The sequence below is a fragment of the Pyrus communis genome, chromosome 16 (genome assembly GCF_963583255.1).
Source record: "Pyrus communis chromosome 16, drPyrComm1.1, whole genome shotgun sequence".
Classification (NCBI taxonomy): Eukaryota; Viridiplantae; Streptophyta; class Magnoliopsida; order Rosales; family Rosaceae; genus Pyrus; species Pyrus communis.
In genome coordinates this window covers 4,277,257-4,304,302 of record NC_084818.1, presented here as the reverse complement: position 1 = coordinate 4,304,302, position 27,046 = coordinate 4,277,257, and the positions used below count along the sequence as shown (strand labels likewise).

At 36.9% G+C, this 27,046-nt stretch overlaps 4 protein-coding genes and 1 pseudogene across 8 annotated transcripts; 1 reads left to right on the top strand and 4 right to left on the bottom strand.

The window, feature by feature from the left end:
* Positions 1-1,031: 1,031 nt before the first annotated feature.
* LOC137720990 (autophagy-related protein 18c-like) lies at positions 1,032-3,890 on the top strand. 2 transcript variants are annotated; one of them, XM_068460121.1, is made up of 6 exons: positions 1,032-1,298; positions 1,772-2,632; positions 2,809-3,064; positions 3,241-3,364; positions 3,466-3,509; positions 3,657-3,890. In XM_068460121.1, the coding sequence occupies exons 2-6, from the start codon at positions 1,877-1,879 to the stop codon at positions 3,683-3,685; spliced, it is 1,209 nt and encodes a 402-aa protein (XP_068316222.1). In that variant the 5' UTR covers positions 1,032-1,298; positions 1,772-1,876; the 3' UTR covers positions 3,686-3,890. The 2 variants fall into 2 exon arrangements, with proteins under 2 accessions (XP_068316222.1, XP_068316221.1); XM_068460120.1 differs by lacking the exon at positions 3,466-3,509.
* A 260-nt stretch (positions 3,891-4,150) lies between these two features.
* Positions 4,151-5,414, bottom strand: LOC137720991 (protein SRC2 homolog). The gene is made up of 2 exons (XM_068460122.1): positions 4,890-5,414; positions 4,151-4,799 (listed from the first exon to the last, which is right to left on the bottom strand). The coding sequence occupies exons 1-2, from the start codon at positions 5,344-5,346 to the stop codon at positions 4,207-4,209; spliced, it is 1,050 nt and encodes a 349-aa protein (XP_068316223.1). The 5' UTR covers positions 5,347-5,414; the 3' UTR covers positions 4,151-4,206.
* A 2,073-nt stretch (positions 5,415-7,487) lies between these two features.
* LOC137719575 (receptor-like protein EIX1) lies at positions 7,488-10,646 on the bottom strand (annotated as a pseudogene).
* Positions 10,647-14,019: 3,373 nt separating this feature from the next.
* On the bottom strand, positions 14,020-20,469 carry LOC137719577 (uncharacterized). Of its 4 annotated transcripts, XM_068458615.1 has the most exons (13): positions 20,037-20,469; positions 19,833-19,924; positions 19,102-19,147; positions 18,888-18,934; positions 18,644-18,721; positions 16,799-17,038; positions 16,426-16,468; positions 16,250-16,316; positions 16,031-16,076; positions 15,855-15,953; positions 15,438-15,506; positions 15,163-15,334; positions 14,020-15,019 (listed from the first exon to the last, which is right to left on the bottom strand). In XM_068458615.1, the coding sequence occupies exons 6-13, from the start codon at positions 17,006-17,008 to the stop codon at positions 14,160-14,162; spliced, it is 1,566 nt and encodes a 521-aa protein (XP_068314716.1). In that variant the 5' UTR covers positions 17,009-17,038; positions 18,644-18,721; positions 18,888-18,934; positions 19,102-19,147; positions 19,833-19,924; positions 20,037-20,469; the 3' UTR covers positions 14,020-14,159. The 4 variants fall into 4 exon arrangements, with proteins under 4 accessions (XP_068314716.1, XP_068314715.1, XP_068314717.1 ...); XM_068458614.1 differs by having other exon boundaries at positions 18,629-18,721; positions 18,888-19,147; XM_068458616.1 differs by lacking the exons at positions 18,888-18,934; positions 19,102-19,147 and having other exon boundaries at positions 18,629-18,721.
* An 813-nt stretch (positions 20,470-21,282) lies between these two features.
* Positions 21,283-25,768, bottom strand: LOC137719578 (cytochrome P450 714A1-like). Its single transcript, XM_068458618.1, has 5 exons — positions 25,420-25,768; positions 23,145-23,371; positions 22,798-23,042; positions 22,317-22,668; positions 21,283-22,102 (listed from the first exon to the last, which is right to left on the bottom strand). The coding sequence occupies exons 1-5, from the start codon at positions 25,715-25,717 to the stop codon at positions 21,674-21,676; spliced, it is 1,551 nt and encodes a 516-aa protein (XP_068314719.1). The 5' UTR covers positions 25,718-25,768; the 3' UTR covers positions 21,283-21,673.
* Positions 25,769-27,046: the final 1,278 nt, after the last annotated feature.

Here is a 27,046-nt window from a genome sequence, read left to right as displayed (position 1 = left end):
TCATTCTTTAATAATCTCAGACTAAAATTTTAGGCTAGAACGGTTGGAGCAAAAAAACTATTTCTGGGTTAAAAACTAAATTTTTCGGACTAAAAAATTTGGCTTTTAGCCCAACCATTGAAGATGGTCTTAGTGAGGACAATATCATTTGTTTAAATAAATAAATAAAAAATAGACTTGCAATTTGAAAAGGTTAGTACAAGGTTGCTATCATTTTTATACATCGTTTGCATTAGATGATCAGTTTTCACTCCTCCAATACAGCTTTTAACAAAAAGGAAAGGGAAAGAATAAATACTCATTTTAGCCTCTCATCCATCCTTGTTCAATCTTGATAATTACCCCTGGGTTGGCTACCGAATCGCCGATTGGGAGTAAGATTTCTTCTCTTCTTATTCCCTTCGCATTTCTTCTCCTCCTCTTACATTTTTCATTTTATCTTTATTTATTTATAAAAAATTGATATAAGATATTGATATAATTTAATCGTAACTGTTCAAATGAGAAAAAAGAATATAATAAAAAAAAAAAAAAAAAATCCTACTCCTGCCATTTGGATACAAAATACATATAAATATTGTGACTAATTGAGACGAGAAGGAACCTTATAAATATCAGTTTAAAGACCAAAACGCCTAATTGGGCTAATTTTCAATAAAAAAAAAGTTTTTTTTTTAATTTAAAATGGTTCATGAGATTGTCATAACTCTTCACTTTGGTTCTTGAGATTGCCAACCGTCAACTATTTTACTCATTCTGTGAAAAATCTCTATTCAATTGAGGGTATTTTTGTCAAATCAACATTTTCACTTGAACTGATGGTTTTTTCAATTTAACTAAGATTTTTCACAAAAGAACCAAAATAATTGACGATAAACAATCTCATGATCATATTTATTGATTTTAAATCTCAATGACCTAAGTAAAGAGTTATAACAATCTCATGAATATTTCGGTTAAAACAAACCTTAAAAAATTAAAACTAAATAGAGAGGGGAAAGGAAATAAAAAGAGAAAATCGAAAATAAAATAAAAAAGGGAAAAACAGACGTCTCCTTGTCGTCTCCTCTCGCCTCGTCTGGTGCTGATGGCCAGTTTCAGATCGAAATTCAGCAATCGACTCTCAAACTCTGAATCTAATTTCGTCTCCTTCCTGCTGTTCTCCTCCACTCCCCTCCTCTCTCTTTCTCCCATGAATATAATTAATTAATTCGATTAATCATTTTTTTTTTCTGATAGAACATCTGCGGCTCCAAGAAAGATTCAATTTTTTGCTGATCACTGGCGATGTAGCAACTGTAAGTTTGTGAAAATTCGTAATTATGGTTATTGATTGCTGGAATATGATCGTATGTGAAAATCAAGCTGTCCAGATTTACTTGATCATGATCTTCTCATTGCTTGTACTGTGAAAAGATGGATAATTTATTGCGAAATGTGCTTAATTTAATGGTGATTTGCTAGGTTTTAAATCCAATTAGTTTAATTTGATAATGGGTATTGGAGATTTTCTCTAAAGGATGATAATTTATATAGAATTTTTAAGTTTTATCTCTTTCGGGTTACTTTTTGTTTCGAATTAGTTGGATTTAGCATTCTTCACATGGTTGATTTGATATTGTTATTCAGTTTTTATACTCTCTGTTTGACATTGTTGCTCCTGATGAGTAATTGGTCATCTCCTCTCAGCTTTAGTAACTGATATAAACTGCTTTTCTTGTATTTGAAGAATTTAGCATTGATTTTTTGTTTTTTTTTATTGGAATGGCAGAGTTGATCTTGTGGTTATCCATCTTTGATTCCGGGTTATCTCTCGTGTCACATGATTATTGATTGTGGAAATGGGTTGTAACTTGTAAGTGAGCCTGATTCTGACATGAGTTCAACAGTGTCAACATCTCGAGGAATACTTTCACCCGCAAGGCTTGCCAGGCATGAATCACCGGATTCTGGGGCTTCTGGTTCTTTTAGCCTGCTTGAACCAGACATTAATGACAGTGAAACGGAGTTGCTCTCTGTGTTTTGGAATCAAGACAACGGTTGCTTCTCTGCAGGCACAAGCAATGGATTTCGCATCTACAACTGCGAGCCTTTCAAAGAAACTTTTAGACGTGATTTGAAAAGTGGGGGATTCAAAATTGTGGAGATGCTATTCCGATGCAACATTCTTGTACTTGTTGGTAGCTGGGACAATTCACAATATCCGCCTCACAAGGTTATGATTTGGGATGATCATCAGAGCCGATGTATTGGTGAATTTTCATTCAGGTCTGAGGTTCGTGCAGTAAAGTTAAAGCACGATCGCATAGTAGTTGTTCTTGAGCACAAGATATATGCTTATAACTTTATGGATCTGAAGCTGCTGCATCAGATTGAGACTGTAGCAAATCCTAGGGGATTGTGCTGCCTTTCACACCATCCAAATACATCTGTGCTGGCTTGCCCAGGCCTTCAACGAGGACAAGTTCGAATTGAACATTTTGGGCTGAACGTGACGAAGTTAATCAATGCTCATGATTCTCATATTGCATGCTTCACCCTGACAATGGACGGGCTGCTTCTTGCAACTGCTAGTAATAAGGGTACTTTGATAAGAATATTCAACACAATGGATGGGACTCATTTACAAGAGGTAGCATATTGCATGTGAACTTTTAGTAATATGTTATGGTTGTTCTTCAAGTTTATGATGAATGGCTTCAGATTCCGTATGACAAAATGAATTTTTTAAACTAGCATGCTGTGAATTACTGAATAGAAGAACAAAGTTCATTTGTATTTATATATTAATCTATTGCCTTTCTGTAGGTACGCAGAGGAGTGGATAGAGCCGAAATTTACAGTATTGCTCTCTCTCCAAATGTCCAGTGGTTGGCAGCATCGAGTGACAAAGGTACTGTGCATATATTCAGCCTCAGAGTTAGAGTACTTGGGGAGGATTTATCTGCTCATAATTCTGCTCAAGGGCCAGCAATGTTTCAGCAGAACTCTTCAAATTCCCTGGATCCTCTTACTTCTCCAAACACTGGTGCCAATTCTAGTTCGTCATTGTCTTTCATGAGAGGTAATAAAATTGTGCTCAAAATTTCTTTTCAAGACTACTATGTGTCATCTGCTTGGATACTTCGTGTCTATTTGTTAAAGTGTTCAAGGGACTTTGGTTTGGATTTCTCCGTAACTTCTTGCCCTTGAATGGTTTTAAGTGTTTTCTTCTAAAAATAATCTCTTGGACAATTGCAGGGGTTTTACCAAAATATTTTAGCTCCGAATGGTCATTTGCTCAGTTCCACTTGCCAGAAGACACTCAATTCATTACCGCATTTGGTTCTCAAAACAGTGTCATCATTGTTGGCATGGATGGGAGGTATGCTCCCTCTTTGTATGTGTTTCTATTTGTCCTTGCATTTTCCGCTAGCCTAAAATAGTTGAGATATTCGAGTAATTATTCCTCAACGGTTCATCTAGGTCCGTGATTGAAATTACAAGTTATTCCTCAACGGTTCATCTAGGTCCGTGATTGAAATTATAAGTAGTTTTGTTTCGTAATGAAGTTTACTTAAAATCGATCCCCCTTAAGTTATCCCCTTCTTTTTTACCCATTCATTTGTTTCCCACCCCTGCATCGCTGATTTTTTTTTCTTCTTCTGGTTGATCAGTTTCTACAAATGCAGTTTTGATCCAGTGAATGGAGGTGAGATGGTGCAGCAGGAATATGTACGCTTTCTAAAAACCGAAAGCAGGCCAAGATAGACTTTCGAATGATTCATGCAACTATACATTCTTTCATCCTGTGTAAAATATTGATACGGAATCTCTGTTGGATGTAAATATTTGGAAGTGTTATGTTGCTTTTCACAGCATCTCGTAAAATAAAGCAATCTTTATAGCTACATTGCCAGAAGCAAAACCTGTCCCGTAAATTGCTAGGATTCAGCTTCAGAAACGGTGCAAAACATTGAAACCGAAACAATCTGGTTTCTCGAACAATCTTGATCGTGCATTTTGTCCAAATGTTCCAAGTTCTGGCTTGAAAAGTCTATTAGTCCAGTACAATGGTCGTATGGGAAATACTTGTATATTAAAGAATTATTACAATATCTGTAAAACCCTTTCCATTACAAATCTCTGTTTGGATGTTTAATAGTTGTAATTAAAAAGCAACCAACAGATTTTCATTTCATAATCTGATGCTAATTACAAACATGGTCAGAAAGGAGGATCAGTTGATATGGTAAGACTAGCATCCTGTAAGCCAGAAGGAACATCGAATCCTGACATGAAGTCATCACCAAAGATCACAGCACCTGCCGCCAGCGCTCCAGCACCGATTCCCATTCCAACACCAGCTGCTCCTCTACGACCAGGCGGTGCTCCAGATGATGGCATATTGATATACGTCTCCTGCATTCGATCTGTTCTCGGGATAAAAGTAGGTATGTAGCCAACATTAGAAGGTGGGGGAGGCGGTGATGGAGTTCTAGGCGGCTGATAGATCGGCCCGCCTGCTGGTGGGTAGCTTGGCCCCCCTGCTGGGGGGTAGCTTGGTCTGTTTGCTGGCAGGTAGTTTGGTCCGCCTGCCGGCGGGTAACTTGTTGCGCTGGCTGGTGGGTGGCTTGGTCCGACTGCAGATGGATTGGAATAGTTTGGAAGGAAAGGCATTGGTTGTGCATTTAGGGAGTTGATACGGAATTGATCTTCCGGCCTTGGTTGTCGAGCTACAGGTCGTATCGCTGGTGCAGATCCGTCTCCGGTAGCAAAGGTGATAGTAATGCTGTTATCCATAGGTCCTCCTTCACTGCCTAAAAACAGAATTGCAGTCGATAATCACATCACATTCGAAACTCAATTTATACAAGATCTTTGGAAGTTTTTCAATGAATTATGAATACCTGTGTACGAGCTTCGAGCTTCCATATCCTCAGAAATACGTATTGAGACATCGACGAACCCTTGAGGTTTGTTGGAATTCTTTTTCCGCAACTGGTAGCTCCCAACTTCTTCAGCTCCATGCCTCGGAGCCTCAGAGTTCTTGTTATGCTTAGCCAGAAACTCTCTCAGGACAATAGTTGCCGTCCCCTGAAGCTTTTCCCGGAGGAAGATAGGCTCTCTGCTGTACACCTCAACCTGCAGCGCCAGATCCTGCAAGTCCGCCTCCGAGCCCTCAATCAAGGTAGCAAACTTGGTTCTCCACACCGGATTCTCATTTCCAGACGCATCGATCTTGGTGCAGTACTTGTTATTCGGATTAGTCCACCCAACAGCATACCACTGGAGCTTCCACAACGAAGACGAACGCTTAAGCCCTCGGGCGGATATCAGGCACACTTCAACCCAGAGTTTCCCCATGCGAGGCTAGTTGAAGGAAAGCGAGGAGCTGAGAGACAACTTTCTTGAAGAAAAAGAAGGGAAGCTGTTTAGCATTATCTAAACTGCTACTTTACTTTGGAGGGGAGATAACATTTATACCGTACCGACATTGTGGGGTAACGGTAACCCCTTTTGTCAAACTTCTTTTCCCAGCCAAAAGTGCTTCACAGATGGGCAGGAATCGGTAATTATCAATTAACAATCCAAAACGCACAATATCGCTTAACTCAAAAAAAAAAAAAACGCAGAATTTAACGGATTAGACATGTAGTAAAGTTAGAGACAATATTGGTGTTGTTAGAGTAGGACCCAACAGACCTGCTGATCCAAATATCCAACATGGTATCAGAGCCAAGTTCGAGCCTGTGCAAGCCAATGAGCTTGTCACCAAGAGGGAAACGAGTTATGACTCTTAACAGAGAATCGGCCTTTGAGTTTCATTGAAAACAAGTCTAGACTCTTAACATAGAGCCGACCTGTGTGGATCTTCACGTGTGAACCACTAAATGGGGTTACACGTGAGGGGAGTGTTGGAATCCCACATCGGTGGGTGCAAAGGAAAATAATGGGTTTAAATATGATTGCCTCACTCTAACTAATATCGAGGTATTTTGTGATAAAATTCCACACCTGACGGATTGCCCCACTCTAGCCCATATCCTAAAAAATCCAACAAATATGACTTTGAAGGCTATCTGTAACAATGAGACTATTAAGCTTACAGCTAGACTAGCTTACTCCCTCCCTCCTTCAAGAAAAGAGTCCATTTTGGGTCTCGAATGTCGATGCTTCAGCCAAGGGTATATCGAGGCTGGGGTTGATGATTTCTTAGTCTTCTTGCATTCTAAGGTATTTAAAAGGGGTGGAGCTTGCAATAGCTTTCGACCGGCACGTTTATTCATCTGTTGATTGCCTTCAGGATTAGTTGGAACACTACATATATACATCATTGCAATGGATGCCAAAATGACATCCCCAAAGCCACACCCTTAGAAGAAGAATGACCTGAAACAAGTAATGGAAAGCTTTTCGGCATTCAAACGAGATTGGTATAATTTGTTACCTCTCATCTTCGGAGCAAAGGGCTGCTATGTCATAGATGTCTCTACTTGTGAGTATTCTGCAACAAGTAATGGAAAGCTTTTTTCTTATTCGAGCGATTTTCTAATCCACATAGGAAATTCATTGTGAGAGAGGTTTACAGTATGCAACTGCAAAGATATGTTCCAAAACCAAGTAGGATTAGAACCACCAATTGCGTTTGTTTGATTCCACATAGGAAATTCAGGCCCTGGATGCCAATAAACGCCGAAGTTGAAAAGGAGGAATCCAATCTCGACTAGCTTTCAAAGTCAAGTAAATGGTATCCTCCTCCATCTTGCTCAACTATTCGCAGTACCATCCTATTTGCACTAAAATTCTTGTTCAATGGTGGTCCTCAAAGTTCATTTCCGATAAAGCCAGACAAATCAAGACTTTGAAACCGAGTGCTTATTAGAATTTCTCCAGTCAAAATGTTGTAGGACTCAGAAATGTCAAACTCCTCATGCTTTGTGGAATTTCTCCCTGAACCAATCAAGCTGTGGTCAGCAATGAAGATTTGAATGGTTCACTAATTGAACACCATTAGAGGTGAAAACAAGGCTTTCAGCTTAATCAAATTTTACTTTTATCATCATAAAAGTGGATAATCACCAAATTAATCTTCTGAGTTCTGGCTGGGAACTGGCAAATAACAATAGAAGTGCTTGTTTGAACATCGTAAGTGCTTGTATTTCACCAACGCACGCGCAGATTTCCATTGCATAAACCAACACTCAAAATTCAGGAATGGTTGCAAAGTTAGAAACCTGATCATCAGTAGTGTGTGTGTGTGTGTAACAGCTCTAATCAGCATCGCCATGAAGTTGTGTTGTATAACTTAAATGAATCAAGTACGTGATGGGGATGAATCCATGAGACATCTCTATATCGATGTTCAAACGGAAACTTGGTGCAACGAAAATTTGAAAACAATGCTTTCAGGTCATATCAAAGTGAAAAGATTGTGTCATTGTAATTCTCATTGTAACATTTGCGACAAAATTACAACCAAGCAAAAGAACAGCATTGTGTCAAAATTATTCAACAATTACACCATAAATTTTTCCTACTATACTATTTAGGAATCTTAAGATAACATTGCTCAATGGGGTGTCTACCAGCAACAAACCAAGTAAACTCCAAAAACCGAACACGAATCCCAATCCCAAGCTAACATAGAACCACTTGTCTTCAAGCAAATTGTATTCTCTGTCTTGCTCAACTGCTGCCGGTATCACCCCTGTTGCACTGCAATCGTCGAGTGGAGCACCACAGAGTTCATTGCCGATAAAGCTGGATGGATCAAGGCTCTGGAGCTGAGTGCTTTCTGGAATCTGTCCCGTCAAATTGTTGTCGGACAAGTTTAAGTGACTCAAGAATGTCAAACTCCTCATGCTTTGAGGAATTTCTCCATCAAGCTGGTTCATCGAAAAGTCAAGAGATTCAATTCGTCTCATGTTTCCAATCTTTGAAGGGATTCCTCCAGTCAAAAGATTTTTTGATAAGTTCAGTGTACGTAAATGGAGTAAGCTGGTCAGTTCCTCAGGGATCTCTCCGGATATAATGTTGTTCGAAAGGTCCATGCTAGTTACCAATCCAAGAATTTCGAGATATTCCACTTTTCTACCCTTGGTCACCAAGATTGCTTCCACTAGGTACCTCCCATAAGAAAAAATGTCAAACAACAAAATATTCGGACTGTTCGAATTTGACAAGGTGGCCATGGCACTAAAATTGTGGAAGCATCTTGGTATTGTCCCTGAAAGATCGTTATCCGCGAGGTCCAAGATTTGGAGATTTATGAGATTACAGAGTTCATGAGGAATGTCTCCATGAAGCTTGTTCGAACGGAAGTTCAGAAGCATCAAATTTGAGAGGCTTTTCCCTATCCACATTGGTAAGCTTCCGATAAACTTATTCCCACCAAGGTCAACAACAGACAACTCGGTACAGTTCTGTAGGGACAGAGGTACTTCTCCGGATAGCTGATTATTGAGCAACTGCAATGATTTGAGGTTGAACAAGTATCCAATGGAGCTTGGAATGTATCCGGTTAAATTGTTGCTTTCCAAATTTAAGACCGCCAAGTTTTGCCAATTCATCCAACAATCAGGAATTTTTCCGGTGAGAAGATTTTTTCCAAGATTGAGAAGATAGAGTTCTTTTGGTTCGTCCACACTATCACAAAAGAAGCGGGAGACAGATCCAGAAAAGGATGAATTGGAAAGATCTAGCATATAAACTGTGGAGGGAACCAAAGGTAATGAACCATTGAACCGGTTAGAACCCATGTCGATCACTAGCGAAGGGCCAACCACCATATCTTGAACCTCTCCACACAATTGATTGTGAGAGATATTCAAATAAAGTAATTGGGAAGATAAGTTCCAAAACCAAGTTGGAATTGCGCCCGAAAGCCCTGTATTCGACAAGCTTAGAGACCAAACTTGAGTTTGTGATCGAAGCCAGTTAGGCAATTCAGGCCCCAAATGCCAAGAATCTAAGTATAACTGGTGAAGTTGAAAAGGAGGAAGCCAGTTTTTACTAGTATTCAGAATTAATGAGTTTCCTTTTGCATTGAACTCCAGCAGTCTTGTGAGCCTAGTAAAATGGACTTCAGACACCACGCCTTCTAATGAATTATATGACACGTCCAAATTCGTAAGAAATTCGAGCTGACCAATAATTTCTGGAAGAGTCCCATTGAATTGATTGTCAGAGATGTCTAGGTTTAATAAGAATGACAAGTTCCTTAGTGACGCTGGAATGGGACCTGATATTGAATTACCAGAAAGATCAAGGTTGCTTAAATTTTTAAAATCTCCTATCTTCTCTGTCAAATGACCAGAAAGATTGCAATAACTCAACGACAAAGACTTCATTTTAGCTGAAGCACACGCACCGGACAAACTGTCGATGATTTCTGATACCTTTCCAACTGTGAAGTTGTTCATTGACAGATCAAGATCCATCAACTTACAAAGCTTTTCCAATGACTTTGGGATTTTCCCTTCCAGCTGATTATTATCCAACCGAAGACCAACAATGGATGTCAATTTTCCAACAGAGCTTGAAATTTCACCCTGCAAGTGATTGCTAGAAAGAAACTAGGACTCGAGATTGCTAAAACTGTACAGCCATTCAGGTATAGTACAATTGAAGAGGTTCGACTCGAGATTAAGAACTTTAAGACCAGTCATGTTTAGAATACCATGTGGAATTGGTCCTTCAAGAGAATTGTATCCTAGATTCAAAGAAGCAAGGTCTTTATGGTTGAACAGCCCTTTGGGTATCGGAAGACTGAGATTGTTCAACGAGAAATCAATTTCCCTGAGAGAGCTGATGTTTTGTGGATAGTTTGGGATTGGACCCTGGAAACCACAGTTACCGAGGGAAAGAGAAACTAGATTTTCAAGACTGAAAACCCATTTGGGAATCGAAGAAGCAAACATGTTTGCAGAAAGATCGAGAATGGCAAGTGAAGTAAAATTGATTGAAGGCAGAGGTGGAATGCGATCAAGTCTGCAGTCGAACATATGCAACTCTTTCAAAGAGTAGAGCATGTTTGTGACTTGCAACCAGTCGGATGCTTTGCTAAGATCAACAGAGTTCATGTCCAGGTGTTCCAAATGAGAGAGACCAGAAATCCATTGAAGGTTCTCAGCCTTAAGCTTGTAATCACTGAGAGAGAGGTAGCGTAGACTCGAGAGATTTCCCAACTGATGAGGAATCATTCCAGCGAATCCTGCTTTTGAGAGGTTAAGATATCTTAAACTTCTAAGAGAACCAAAGAACTTTGGAACCTGTGCTTCTTGAAAATCATTGTTGCTTAAGTCCAAGTAGTTGAGATGCTTTAAATTGAGCAAAGAATGACTTACCTTGCCACCCAAGGAAGAGTTGAAATTCAATGAAGGGTTGGAATTACCAAGATGAAGCTTGTGGATGTGACCAGTTAAGTCATCGCAGATAACTCCGGTCCAAGTACAACAGTCGGAATCTTCTTCATCAACCCACGAAGAAAGCCGATTTGCAGGGTCCTTGAGATCTTGCTTGAACATCAAAAGGGCTTGCTTTTCGCTTTCTTTGCAAAGCGAAGTCCAGCCCAGATTTTCATTGCAGGAACCAAAACTAATTGAAATGGTTGCAATAGCTAGAGCCCTGATTAGAAGAAAAACAACTCTCATGGTTATGTCCATAAAGTTTTAGTTTATGAAGTAGGTGATGTGCGCGCCCGTATATATATATATATACATACACAATGGCAGACAGTCAGACTTGTTGAACCTTTGACAATGTTGAAAGGTTGAAAATTCATACAGAAATAATCAAAGCTTTGATTTTTCTTTTTCTTTTTTTGGACTTTCATCTTCCCCCGAAATTAATGGAAGGCAAAGTCACCAGCCTTCGTTTTCTTGAAAAGTGACGGATCAGCGTCCCATCGGAACACAGGAAATCTCGAAGTGGTGCTCTCTGACCAAATTGAGTGGTCGGTGGTGTCGAACAATCAGCCAATACTAGTATTAATAAAAAAGTTCACAAGTGGCAGCTCACTCGTGAATACAAGTTATATAGAACAATCACATGAGAAATGTAGTCGAAATACAAACTTTTATATTCAACGGGTAAAAACCAAGTCTTGCAATCTATAAAAGTAGCTCCATGTATTGAAAAACTACATCGTGAAGTTTAAATACAATGCTATTCAGGAATCCAGAAAGAAGAATGCTCCATGGCATGTTTACCAGCAAAGAACCAAGCACGCTCCAAAAACCGAAGAAGAATCCTAGTCCCAAGCTCAGGTAGAACCACTTATCTTCAAGTAAACGGTATCCTCCTCCTCTGTCTTGCTCAACTGTTGGCGGCACCATCCTATCTGCACTGCAATTCTTGTCCAGTGGAGCTCCGCAAAGTTCCCTTGAGAGAAGTAGTGGTATTTGTGGAGGGATGGGTCGAAACAGAACCTTGGAAATCACAACCTTTGAGAGAAAGAGAGACAAGATTTGTAAGACTGAAAGCCCACCTAGGCATCAAAGAATTAAATCTGTTCTCGGAAAGATCAAGGATGGAAAGCAAAGTAAAATTTATGGCAGGTAGAATAAGTGGAATGTGATCGAGTTGACAAATGACCATACGTAACACTACCAAAGAGGGGAGCATGTTTACTGGTCTCAACCAATTAGATGCTTTGCTAAGATTAACGAAACTCATATCTAGGTGTTTCAAGTGGGGAAGACCAGAAATCCATGCGAGTTTCTCAGCCTTCAGTGTGTCATCACGGAGGCCAAGATATCGTAGATTTGTGAGGTTTCCCAGTTGAGGAGGAATTAATCCTTGGAAACCAGCTTCTGAGATGTTAAGATATCTGAAAGTTTTAAGAGAACCAAAGAAGCTAGCAATCTGCAATCCTTGAAACTTGTTGTAACTCGAGTCCAAGTACTTAAGATGCTTCAAATGGAGCAAGGAAGGATTTACCTTGCCACCCAACCAAGTATTACTGTAGTAGTTATCTCCAAAAGACTCATGGATGTCCTGATGGGAATTGGGATTAGTGAGGCGGATCTCGGGAACATGACCAGTTAAGTGATCACAGACAACTCCAGTCCAATTGCAGCAGTCTCAATCACTAGTCCATGACGAGAGCCGATTTGAAGGATCCTTAAGATCACTCTTGAACATCACAAGCGCTCGCTTCTGACCTTCTTTGCAAGGCACACCCGGACTTCCACTGCGTAAACCGACACTGAAAAATGGAATAATGGTTGCAATAGTTAGAAACCTGATCATCAAAGGTAAACCAGCTCTCATGGGGCTCTCCATAAAGTTGAGTTATATGAATCAAGTATGAGCAATGAGGGTACACACACACACACACACACACACACACATATATATATATATATATATATATTTCTAGATTAACAATTTTCACAACAAATTTCTTAAAGAAGTTATATAATCTTTATTAAAGGAATATAAACTTATTTTTAGTCCACATTATTGACTAGATTTCAAATCTTGAACGTCAAAGGTTGAAATATTTGAACCTTATTTCCTAGTTTCTATGATTTATTATTATTGACAAGATATTTAGTTTATGCGCATAAATTAAAAATCTAGTCAATAATAATAAATCATAGAAACTAGGAAATAAGGTTGATATATTTCAAGATTTGAAATTTCAACGTTTGACGTTCAAGCATGAACAGTGAACTAGACTATCAATATCCAATTGTTAGAGCTTTGATTTAGATTGTACAAATAGTTATGCTCGCGTGTTACTATGAAATTAAAAATATTGTCTAAGGTGTGGAAAGTATTGAAAATATGTGTCAAAGAATAGTGTTTATACATATATTACATCTGCAAACAAAATATACATATTATTAGAAAGAAAGTATGTGTTTACAAACTTGTAGTGAAAAATATAACAGAATCTTGGAACACTCAAATTATTGAATTAGTATACAAACTTAAGTGTATTTATACAATACATACATGTGTGTGTTATATTTGGGGTCAATTCATGAATAAGACTAAATGGAGATGGTCTTTTTCACCCTGATGAAGTAAGAAAACGTACGAGTATTTTGACTTTTACCACCAGAACAAAGTGCCGTCCTTATTCTTCACGAGTCAGTTCACCCCATTTCATAAAGGACGGAGCTAGAAATTCTTCTGTGGCGGCAACCCAAAAAATAACTAGCAAAATTTTAGTATAGCATGGTTTGCACTCATATTATAATGAGGATGATTTCAAATAATAACGTGTCATAATTTCATCGTTACAAAATTGCACTGTAGTAGTGAAAAGTGGTAATGTGAATAGAAAAATATTAACACATGAGAGGGGAGAGAGGGGAGAGAGGAGTTTTCTGTTTGAATGATGGAACAAAAACACTTGTGAATTGTAATCATATAATATTTAATATGGAGTAGAAGCAGTTTTTAGGTAATGCTTGATATTAGATACATAAAAATAAATAAAATAAAAGCATGATGGATAACTGGAAAATAATAACGTTAGGTTGGAATATTTCGACCGGAGTCTGAAAGTGGAATTGACAGCAGTGCATGCTTCCAGTCCCAGGTCGATCAAAATTCAAATTTTTTGTCATCGTAATTTCAAAGAATTAGTGTTTTATCTATTTATACAAGCTTAAATAAACGTATTATGTATCACGATTTGACTTTGATCCCAAGATAGCTCTGTTTTCTTGTTCGAAAATTGCCCCTTTTTGCAGCCGGGGACATACTTGGTTTCATCAAATTTTCAAATGTCATGCCTTCCTTCAGTCGTCCACAGGTTGACTAAGGCGGCGAGCTTAGTAAATCCAACCCGTGTACAACTATATATATACAAGCGATAATGAGAGAGGAAATTTGAACTTACAACCTTCGAGACAGAAGCAAATGTTAACCTTTTTAACTACAAGCCTTTGAACCAATGTGGATGGTTATCAACGATGCTCCGATCTTAGTCAAGCTAATGTTATCAATCAAAAAGTTGGCAATTGAAAGCAACAAGCAGGAGATGGATTGTAATTGTCTAGGAAAAACCAAAACCAAAAGTTGAGTTCATCTCAGCATTTTCATAAAAACAACAAAGCATAACTTCAAACCCTTATGTTCTCACGAAATGGAAATGGTACGATAAAATAGAACTGAGGGCACACTGACATGTTTAGTCACGCAACATATTCATCCAACCATCATGGCCGAAAGTTCCACGGGTTCCAATCACATCCCTCAGAGCTTGCAGGAAGAGCTCCAGCATTTGATCCCCCTGAGTGCTGAAAGTCACAAGGAAACATGTTTGTTTCCGCGGCACCTAGCCCTTGTGAGCTTGCAGGAGGAGCTCCAGTGTTTGAACCCCCTCCACTCCGACCATGCCCAAACCATTGATCTATGTCTGACAAATTTATAGGCCTCATGCTGATTCCAGAGGCTGGGGTGCCCGAGCCTTGCCCTTGCTGCTGGAATGGTTTAAAGTAAGGTATTTGTGGTCCAATCTCCGCTTGCCTCAACCCGTTCAGACCTTGGTTCGCCTGCTCGAAACTATTACTTCCATACAGTGTGCTTCCACTACCACCCATAGGTTGAAATTGATGCTGTCCACCTCCAAAACAATTTGAGTTCAGCCCATGTGTGGAGCCAAAGGCTGGGCTCCGACTTGAATTAGAAATAATTGGAGGGCAACGCCACCATATGGAAGAAGACAGTGACTGGCCATAAACCTTTTCACAGTCCCCCTTTAGATCTGAAGCAGGCAGATCAGCTATAAAAGGATTCCTACCCCTACCAACATCATTCCCAATGCTGTTGTTAAACAAGGCATTGATTGAGGGTGCAGTCCCAATAAACTGACCATTATGGTGCTCAATGTTTGTTTGAGCACCGGAGTATAGAGGTGGGGTGGAACTCCGAAGGATATTTGAAGGTTGAGTATTTATGATGCCATTCTGAAATAATGCCACATTAAGATCTAGATCACTAAACTGAAAGTTTGAAGTTGAACTACAAGGATTAAGAACTCCGGCTTTTTGTAACTTCTGCTCGGCAACCCCTTGCGCTGTTACAAGCAAATGCAGAATACTGAATTAAGTCTTTGATCAATATCTCATATGAAATAAGAGTAGTCAAGTACTTTATAATTACTGTAGCCAAAATGAAAATTTCAAAGTTGAACTTAGGGCATGCGTAGTTTGTACTTACACTGACCCCTTAAAGGCATCCCATTAGTTGACCTATCAGCAGAACTGTTCATGATGTTCTTGCTCCTCTTACCAGCTCGAGATATTTTCGAGGAACATGCACTTTCAAAACTTTTATAATCTTTCTCTAGGGCTTCAAACAACTCCACCGCTAGATTTTTCATATCACAAGCCTGGACAACCATAAATTGAATATAGTTAAGGAGAAAATGGAGATTTCAAGAGCATAAAATGTTGGTCAACCTTGACGATAACAACAGTGCTCACTGGACTGACCTTTCGATTAAAAATGGAAGAGGGAGCGTTGTATGACATTGCATTACTGAATACCAGAAACACATCATGCTGTACATCAACCAAATGAACATCAAAACTAAAGCACCAGATTTGTGTATCAGTATTAACAAATAATTCACTATTAAGGTTACAATCACAAATGTGATGGAACACAGTTTGTTTTAATCCTACCACCATAAAGTAGAACAAAAACTAAATTTGATAAGGAAACTTATGAACCAAACCCAGCCGACCTGTTTACGCCGAAACAAATGTGTACACACATGCTGACTCAAATTTTTCAGCAAATACAGAAAGGGAGAGCAGATTAAATACAGAAACTCAAAAACCAGTTCTCTCTTCCGAGCCTTACTGAAAGGAAAAACAAGTAGAGAACTAAGGAGTATAGAATCACACCTGAAATTCTTCCAGTGTTCTGTAGGTTCCTCCACTGAGTTTTTCTGAAATCGTGCCGAAATCCATTGGCTCTTTAATGATATCATTGTACCCCTTAACCTTTCACATCAAGAACCATATATTAGCAACTACACAAGTATGTACACTTGGAAAGACCATAAATAAAGAAGGCAAACCTCTTGTGGGTTTACTGGTTTTGCAAACATATTGTACAAGTCTTTCCTGTAGTTAAAGTTGAAGCAAGATAAAGGCATTAACTTTCTTGATGAGGAATTCACTGAAGAAGGGGCTAATCACTTATACGAGCAAAAGAAAAAAAAATTCACATCATAAATATTATAGCATGGCTAACTATAAATACTCATTAAGAAAAGATGTCATAACCCAGTGTTTACTTTTGCAGAACACTAAGAAGCAGTTCAAGCTTCCCTGATTCTGGTAGAGGCGTCTCCGATGGCACAGCTATTTGATTAAATACAAGAAAAATGAATTAGTGAGTCTTTTCCATCATAGCATATATATATATATATCAAGTTGCAATTTAAATCTTAAAAGAAGAAGAAGTACGTACCACCACCGGCATTTGTACTATTGTTGTTGCTCGAATTACCAAACTACAATTTATGAACAAAAGAAAAAAGAATAAAAAACAATGACACCTGTGCAAAATCCACAATAAATAAACTTGTCCTTCCATTCAAAATAAAATAACGTAAATAAATACAAGTATTTAGAAAATAATGCAGAGTGCCTATCAGATTTTATTACTAAGAAATTATGCTTGATTAAAAAAACTCAAAACAATAAATTAATCGTCATATAGTCTGATATATTTATTTTATATCAGGTATGCATACATAAATACATATTACGTTAACACACTTCAACATTTCCACCTCTTGTTCAATAACTGTTCCAGTTTTCATAGCATTACTAAGACACACCTCTGTTATCAATGGATGCTCATTTCTACTTGCAGCCAGATCTTGGACAGGTCTACTCTTAACCCTTTTTCTTCTCCGTTTCTGGCAGGAATCATCTTCTTCAGAAGACACATCCTCTTCTGCATAACATATTACTGTGCCCTTACTTTCCGCCCTTGATTCAAGTTCCACCAATCTCGCACTTCTTCTTCTTTCCCCATTCGACATCATTGCTACTGCTATTTGTTATTTTCCAGTCTCCTGATCCATAAATCAAGTGATAAATATTAGGGATGAAGCATGGTAATTTCAAGAAGACTATTAGATATTCATGTTATATATTCAATTTTGGAAAAGTATAAGTATCAGAAAAATTGAAGGCACTGAAATTCCTTGTGATTCCACAAAAAGTTTAGTTTTAGTAGAAGGGTAAGGGTTACATCGGATATATTTGTTCCTAAACTAATTTGTGGGGAGGTTCTCAGACTTCACAAAACCAAGTTGATAGGTGCTCTTCTTACTACAAAACTCACTTAAGAGCATAGTTAGAAAACTCACTGAACTTTCATATTCTCTCACATCCTCTTAGATAGGAAACCATCATTTCTTTCAGGCTTTTTTTAGATTGGACCCCCTTTTCATCTCATTTAAAAAACTGATTTGCATTATAAAAGAAAAATCGGAAAAAATTGAATGAACTGATCCCACCTGATCTTAGATTTAGTGATGGAACACAAATTCAGGTATTACTCAACTGAAACATTGCAAGTTTTACAATAAATGCAAACCAAAAAAAGCAAATCCACAATCGTCTTTTATTCTGAAGAATGAAATATGAGTAATTATGTTAACTTTCATAAGCTAAATTTCTTATTCACAGTGAAAAATGAGTAATTATGTTAACTTTCTTAAGCTAAATTTCTTATTCGCAGTTCAATCTCCTAAAAGGACACTTCAGGGAATTTTCTAGTCCAATTCTAGTAGAATACGTATTCCAAAAGAACAACAGGCAGCCTGTTTCTGCATCAATGAGTACTACCACCACCATATTTTGGCATTTTCCACAAAAGAAGACGCATGAAAAAAAAAAAATACATACTGAATGACAGGCTACATAATGAACAAAGCAAATGTGCTTTTTCCTTATTTATTTGTTTCTTCATTATATTGCTAATTTGATGGCCCTGTTTTTTCTATGAGGAAATTTTCTGTCTTTTGCACCTAGAAATCCCTCAACCTGCATTCTGGACTTGGATTCGAATTAGGGACATGGCAGAACCCTATGATCCTTTGACATTCTAATTTATAACCAAACTAGAGTATACAAAGTTTTCTTTTCCTCCATCCATTTGACTTCTCCCCCTTGGGTATGAACTGTTTAACAATCTGATAAGCAATCAGGTGTCGGAAGTTGGAACTAAGCTCAGATGCCAAAAATAATATGACTCTGGGTTTAGCTTTATATCAAGCTAGTGTGCTTGAAGATCTGATGCCAAAGCAACTGGTTCCAAGCCTACTCCAAATCTATCATTTTTTGTACCAGCCGCAACAATTTTTACATCAATGAAGTTCCAGGACTACTCCAAATCCATCAATTCTTACCAATCACAACATTTTCGGCATCAGAGCTTCTCTAAGAGGCAAAATCTTAACACATCAATATCATAAATTGATGACAACCACAACATAAATGATAGGATTGAATCCAATTAAGCCCAAAACACCACTTGATACAAAAACAGTTAAAGAATCAACAAGGTACAAAGCCCTTTGGGAAGGGCTAAAAAAAAAAAAAATTCACTCTTATATTTATGATTATCAGAAATACTCTTCCTTTCTAGCAGGACTCACCTACCGGCAGATTACCTTGATTATTGTAAATCTGATATCCGTGCAACTGATCTACTCAAAACAATTCACCTAAACCTTCAATCCCTTTATATCCTGATCATGGCAGCAAAAATGATTAGTGAAAATACAAAAACATAGAAAGATTATCAAAGAGCAATCAGGATCTGCAATTGTTCTTCGTAGACTCTCCTACGGCCATCAAAACACAACTGAAGACAAAATGCAAGACTTTCATTCAAAAAAGAAAAGCGATAGTTACCAATTGCTCCTCTTCAAGAAACCGACCAGAGAAAGAATTTACAAGACCTGCACCGCGATAACGTCAATCCTCATTGCTCAAACAAACCCTAAGAAGGCCATTTTATAAAGTGCCTCAATAAATACCACCCCCATTTAAGGTAAGCTAGGTGGATTTTATTGGATATGAACGAATAATGACTAGCACGGGACACCCGGTGCATGAAGCACTTTACCTGACAAATGCGTTCTGCTGAACAAGCGCAGTGGCATTTGTCACATCTGGCAAAACACTGATAGTGAGAATAATGCATGGTTCAAAAACAAAACTTAGCAGTTAAACTCAGATGTACTCCTCTAAACTGCGGTGATAAAAGCGATTAAAATGAACAAGAGCTTTATTTTTTTCAAAAGTCATGTAAATGAAAATAAAATGAGGAGTTACAAATTATTACTTTGTTTCATTTCCATGTGTGATTTTGAATTCATTCCTCAGAAGCCTTTACAAACCAAATCTTCACTATTATGGCAATTTCTAAGTAACTCTCTTGATGAATGAACAAAAAAGAAAAACATATATCTAGCTTAGATATGATTTCTGAAAAATGCATCATCCGTTATAGAACTTTTGAACTAAATCAGTAAATGAAGCACCTGATAATGCCTACAAACTCCTTGTGTGTTTCCCAAATATACTTCATTCGTTAAAGACTAGAGCTAATACACTATTGGACTTTTAGAAGCTCTTGATTAAACCACATTAGTTTCTACATCTATTTATTGATCAATGCCTTGAGCTCAATGCTTTCGAACACGAATCAATTATGTGATAAGGCTTGTTCATATGGTACATACTACAACGAAAAAAGTAAGTAACCATTCATGAAGCTAAAAATCAAGTCAATTATGTTAAATTTTTGTTAAAAACGGCACTTAAATAAACAGGAAAATGCAGAGGCGGGCATACCAGTATCCATCTCGGCAAGCATTGGAAACCGACTTATGGTGGTTTGAACCAATCCCAAGTACTAAAGAAGATTCTTGCAATATCTACTCTCACTGCAAAATCAATTCAATAATTGCATAAACTGCCTATGCTGAAAATTAACAAAACCCTAAGAGAGAAAGACAGAGTAGAATAAAAATTATGGGTTTTCTTACAAATACTCACTCTCAAATTTGTAAGCAATGATGAAAGCCCCAGAATTGTTGGACCCAGATGAATGATCAGGTGTTCTTGCACACTCTGAGAGTCTGAAGATTTTCCAAGCAGCTGGAGCACTCAAAGTTGTGATCTTTTGGGGTAATTTCAGTGGTTCTTCATATGAAGGGAGGATTGAGAGCCCAAAAGTCCATAACTTTGATGGGTTGCACTGACCTCCTTCTTCTGGGTCGGAATCTGACACCATTATCGCCATTGAAGTAAAAGAAGGCGGTGCTGAATCGATGCTGCTTCTTTGGTCTCTGTGAATTTCAGGAAACACGGTGGAGGAGGAGGAGTTCGATACGCTTGTATGGAATTGCAATTTGCAAAGCGTCTAAAAAATCTCGTGATGGTTTCAATGCAAGTTACAAAATTGCAACAGAAACAACATAGGCGCCAATTCAATCATGTTTCTCATAAATTTGGTACGACACTACGACTTCTTCAAGTTTTCCTTTCCTACAATTTTTTTATTTTTCGTGAAATTACATTAATCACGCACATATTCTTACATTACATCAATTTTCTAGGGTTACACCAAGGAATTTTTGTCGACAATACAAAAAAGAAATTTTAAATTAGGGTTGGATTATTCACACATTCTTTTTTATATTTCACATACTTCTATCAATTTTTAATCATTAGATCGAATACATTAATGAGAATAAAAAAAAATTAATAAAGAATGTTATGAGACGTGAAAAAAGATGTGTAGATAGCATTACCAAAAATTGTTGTGCATTCTTTTATGTTGTATGTGATTCCATGATTTTATAAGAAGATTGTTATTAACTCCGTGACACCTTATCATGCACTTATTTTTCTCTTATTTGGTTTATTAGAGAGAAGTTCATGATGACTTTGTTTGAGTGCATTCCTCTTATCCGAATGTAATGTACATATTTCTTTTAGATCCATAGATCGGTCGATTATAATGACGATGTAAATTTGCGAATTTCATTCGAATGCATATTATCGGGCTATTGGAATGACGATGTAAATTCACTAAGTTATGTCTGAATTTGCTTTTTGTATTGTTTATTTGGTTATGAAACAATTACTATTGATTTCATGAGTAAATGTTGTTAACACCTTCAAGTGAGATGAAATGAAGAAATTTCAACTCCTAATAAATAACGAGTCAGTTTTTATTACAAGTAAATCAAAACTTGACATATGTATATAAATACTAGATAGTAATCGAGCAACGAAATTTTAAAAAGAACAATAAATTATATAAGAAAACGTTCATCTACATTCCACCATCCCACATTTTGCAAACATGACATATCTTATCTATATAATTCCGATCAACAAACACCTAGCTATCTGCTTGGGATTTGGATCCCATCCGGATCCAAATTGTGACCAAATTGTGAAGATCCTAGGGATTTTCACATCTTAGTTATTCATCGTACATTGTGTGGTCAGAAATTATTTGACCTTTTTATTTAAAATTAAACACAAATACTACTTGATGAAAACTGACCGCATGATGTATGATGAACGGCTAAGATGTGGAGATCCCTAAAATCCCTACAAAATCAATCCGGAGAAGATCCTCTTCCATCTGCTTGAATCATTTTGGCTTATTTTTCAATCTGTCAACAGATTTTCTGGAGAATAATATGTACACCATTTCCTGGCCCCACAATCATTTTGTAGGCAGGGGAATGCTTGTATTTTGGAGATAGAGAGAAAGAAAACTTGGAGATAACCAGTGAGAGCACAACCTTCAGTTCAACCATGGCTAAGTTTTTGCCCAAACATGTCCTAGGCCCCAACCCGAATGGGATATAAGCTTGGGGAAACTTGCATGCCTTTGAGACTCCATCAGTGAACCTCTCTGGTTTGAACTCATTTGCATCTGGTCCCCAAATTTCTGTGTCTCTGTGCAATGTTGGGATCAATGTCCATAAGCATACGCCTTTTGGAACGGTCATGTTTCCCACTTGAGTGTCTTCGAGTGCCTCTCTCGACACAAATGCGGCTGGCGGATATAGACGCATGACTTCTTGAATCACCATGGCCATCTGCATGGTCAAACAATCTAACATGTTATGTTTTCAGGTGGACTATTGTTTCAATGTGGAGACAATACGTAGTTGTATTGTCACACTGTCAATCTGGATCGTCAACTTAGTAAGACTTTGTTTGAATGTATAGTGACAACATAGTATGGTATCAAAACATTACTCAACATTGAACATAATTAAGTAACATAACGAGCAATGTAAACACCCGTACCGTTTTCAACTGAGGGAGGGAGTTTGCGTCCGGCAGGCCATCCGGGCAAGCTTGAACCAACTCCGTCCTGATTCGGGCTTGCCACTCGGGATGTAAAGCGAGAAGCATCAAACACCAAGAGGCAGCAACAGCTGTGGATTCATGGCCTGCAAAATATATGTTCTTGCAGTTGTCAACTATGAAGCGCTTGGATGAACATTTCCCTAGGGTTTGGTCATTGATGGCTCCCTCTAGTATTGTCTGCAACAAATCTTTTTGGTCACATGAGCCTTCTCTTTCTTCCACTGCCTCCCAGATCAAAGACTCAATCTCCCTCTCCAAACAGCCTATCTCGTTTGTCTTCTTCAATCCACTGCATTGTTCAACATTTATGAATTATTTTTTCGTGTAGTGACAATCTAATGTAATCTAAACTGCCAATTTGGCTACGCTCAGATCTGCAGTTTAGTGTACATTGTTAAATAATGGAAAGTTTACGTACCCCAAATTACTAAAGAGGAAGTTTTGCTTGGATATCACTTCTTGAAGACTTCTAAGTTTTTTGAAAATCTCTTTGCCCTTTACGTAAGAGCTTCCAAAACAAGCTCTTGATATAACATCTGCAGAGAAATCTCTCAAATCCTCATCCACCTGAATCTCCGCTCTCACACCGCCTTGTGCTTCAATGGAGTCCTCCCATTTTCTAAGCAATGTCTGTCCAGACTCCATCATCAGCCACACCATGCCCTGCCACATTATCTCAATGATAAGTCTTAGTTTACATATTAGTCATGGAATAAAACAATTTTTCATCTTTCGAAATTTTGATTCGAAACTGCGTTTAATTACCTTGACTTTGTCTGAGAAGAACTCGGGGGCAACAATCTTCCTTTGCTGTGACCAAACAATACCATTGGACCTCAAAATGCCATTGCCAAGCATGGGTGCAAGTCTCTTGCTTACATAAGAAGGCTTGCCTAAATCCAAATTCATACACTGGTTCATCTCCTTCACTATCTCTGGGTTGTTCACATACAAATGTTGCCTCATTCCTGTGGAATATGTGTACACTGGACCTGCAAGCATTTCATACTTCATGTCACTACTTTTCTTACCAACAGATAAAAGAGAGATTATAACTTGGAACATCTTTCAACGTTCGAAAGAGAAGCACAGTAAGATAAGAGCTTCTTTGAGAATATTTATGAAGGAAACAGTTTTGCTTTTAAGTGTTATTACTGAACACACTATTATTAGAGGCACATCGGAAAATTCATTAAAAATCTGAAATTTCTTCCCATCATTCCTGACAAAACATTTTTGAATTTTAACTTTTTCTAACCAAATCATGTTAGAGCGTTTATAGTTATGTTCAAGCGTTTTTAGTCATTTGAAAAAATAGTTATGAATTGATCATGAGCATATTAATACATGATTTGGAGGATATGCCCACTTACCAAAGGAATTGAAAAAGGTAATAAAGAACAGAAATGAAGCCAATTTTGATCATTCGAGTACTTCAGATATGGGCCTCTCATGGTACAACCATTTTAATCATTACTTAATACTCATAAACCTTCATCTAAATCTTCAAACTTTTATTAAGTAACTTTTATTTTTTGTTATATTATCAATCATGCCACATCAACAATTTTGGTTGATAATTTTGAGAATAAGTATTTTTATAATCTAATACTATATATTAGACGTGGCCCTCCCATGTTCCAATCATCCTAAATAAAACAGTAAAATTCTAGAATATTGCGTTAAAATTTTAAACAAAGTGGTCACTTAAAACTACGATATAAAGATATTTATCTATATTTGTAAGTGAGAGGTCTTAAACTGATTCTCACTAAAGAAAAATTCAACTAGATCATTATGGCTAGTCCATTGTGAGACTTAACTAACTCTCCCGCTCATTTGTGTAGATAATATCATATGCATTAAAAATATAAAAAAAAATATTATTATTTTACTTAGTTTAAGAAGTTGACATCCCATATTTAATTGTATCTTAAAATAAAGAGAATATAATTTGAAAGTAACAAGATTTAATATTTCTCTATTTGTACACCTTGGATTTTATTCATTAGTTCTAGGGCCCGAGAAATTGACATGATGTTTATTTATTAGCAAAAGAAATGAAATTTGAACATAAATACAGAAGAATGAATACATTGTATAAACATTCGCTTAAGCATTTGCAGACTATGATATTTTCTTTTTACCTTCATTGTTAAGTGTGTGTTATTCACTTCAAATCCAGAAATTGACCATTGAAAAAGCTGTACTCATTCGGCATCGTGTACTTGTTATGTATTAACAAATCTCTCTATCGCTTCTTGTCGGAAAAAAAACGCACGATATTTTTATCTATTTTAACTTATATAAGATTAAAACATGAATTGAAAAGACACATTGTTCATACTAATTGGCTAAAGGGTAAATGTAAGGTAGATCAAAATTTGAATTAAATTTACAAATTAAATGATGTATCACCAATATTAAATAAGTATCAACAACCACATTATTTTTTTAAGGGAACTAAATAGTAGCTTCTGCCATGACAGTTCATCTTTTCGAAAACAGAGAATAATCACAGACAACAATATATTCATAAAATTTGATTTAAAATTTTGATTTCTCTAATATTTCTAGAAAAAACATATCCACAACTCTAACATGGTTTAGCTTTGACATGCACTAGTCAAACATGACAGGTGTGTATGGAATCCAAGCATCTTAAAAATGGTTTGCATAGGCCAGATTCCGCCAAATCCCGTTTGATTGAGCGGGACCCTTGACTCCCCTCTCCAATGTCCAAAATATTCGACATATCCCAGCAAAAATCAAATTCTTATGAACTCTATTTTCTTCTAGCTTTATTATATCCATTCATTTGTTTGGATTTATTTCCCTAATAATTAAATTATCTGTTTTCATGTTTAATAAAAAATAAATTTACAGAAATATGTAGGAGTCATAGCCTTTGTGTTACGTAAAAAAATTCATATATATAACATATATAGCAGGCCACAGATAAATGCTTAAAGAACAAACATTGGATCGGATGGGATTTGATGGGACTAATTATAACAAGCAGAGAAGGATTAATGAATACCGTATTGTTTTCTCCAGTGTTCGAAGTATGGGAAGAGAGTGGAGGTGTAGTCATGGGCTACAAACTCAGCAGCCAGCAGGTTTGGAGGCTTCAACTCTTGCAGTTGTTGGATTTTCTGCATCTCGGGAAGATTCCCATACAGAAAAGAAGGTGCAGGGCCTTTGATGCCTTGCAGTCGGAGCTTCCTTCTGACCCTCTCGGATTTTAGCCAAACAGTGCTGTAGAGGTGGAGGAAGAAGCCAACCAGTCCCACGACAGCCATGGAAGAAATTATTCTCAACAGAAGAGACACCTCCATCTCTCTCTCTCTCTCTCTCTCTCTCTCTCTCTCTCTCAGTTTCAGTTGTAGCTAGCTAGAGTGATGATATATATAGGCTATGAACCAGCAGAAATGTTCTTATCAAACGTTTGTCATTTTGAATTATTGAAGTAAATATACTTATATTTATTTTGAATATTATAAAATATGCTAATTGTCTAACAAAAAACTATTACCACAGTTGCTTAGCTCCATACAAGTAAAGATGTATTTATTTCTTTCTTAATTGTAAATCACATTATAAATATTTTATTGAAGCAAAAAAAAAAAAAAAAAAAAAAACATGTCAATTCTAGTTTGTGTGCAATGAAGAACGACTTATATATTCGACAAAAAAAGAAGAAAGAACGACTTATATATATATATAAAGAGTTTAATATTTTTCTATATAGAACTGAAGCATTTACCAATTTTGTTTAGGAGACCGACTCGTAACACTATTTTTTTATACATGGTTTTTGTGGGGTTTATTTCGTAATGTATTTCAACCATCTGAATCCTCTATCTTTTAGGTTGTCTCTCAAATATCATATCTACCAAAATTCACTCAAATTCAAAACTGTATTCATTTATTTTCTTTACTACAAATGAATGTTTTATTGGTTTTCGATTTGTCTATTTTTTTATTTTTTATTTTTGCAAAAGATAATCTGTGAATGATATTCTAAAAGATGGATGATTCGAATCATTAAAATACGGAATGAGCCTCACAAAAATATGTGTTAAAAGTTATGTTAAAAAATTGGTACCAAGGTTCCGACCCCCTTCTGTTTATTAAGCAAGTGATACGACCTTATCTATTCTAATTTGGATCCACTTTGAAAATAATTTATTTTTGAGAAATGATTTTTGAAGAATGCTAGCTACTTTCCCTATTTTCATTTTCTTATTTTTTTATTTTTACTCATCACTTGACACGTGTATTCTACTGACAAATTGAACTACATAATTCATGTTTTTGACGTAGAAAATTAGAAGCTATGATTTTAATGGATTAATTATATAATTTAATTTGTTAGTAGAATACACATATCAAGTAATGAGTAGAAAAGATACATTGAGTAAAGCAAATGAAAAAAATAGATACCATTCCTCACAATTTTATACATCATTTTTCTCCTTTTATATACCTGTATTTATTTCCGATTCTTAATTCTTCTTGATTTTTTTTACTTCATTCAAATTTAAATGCAAATAGTAACCAACTTCTCTTGTCCTTTACTTTGACAGGCAAGATATTGACATATGTACTAAATCATCAATAAGGAAAATTGTATACGGATTTGATGTGTCTAGCATTATTGAGAT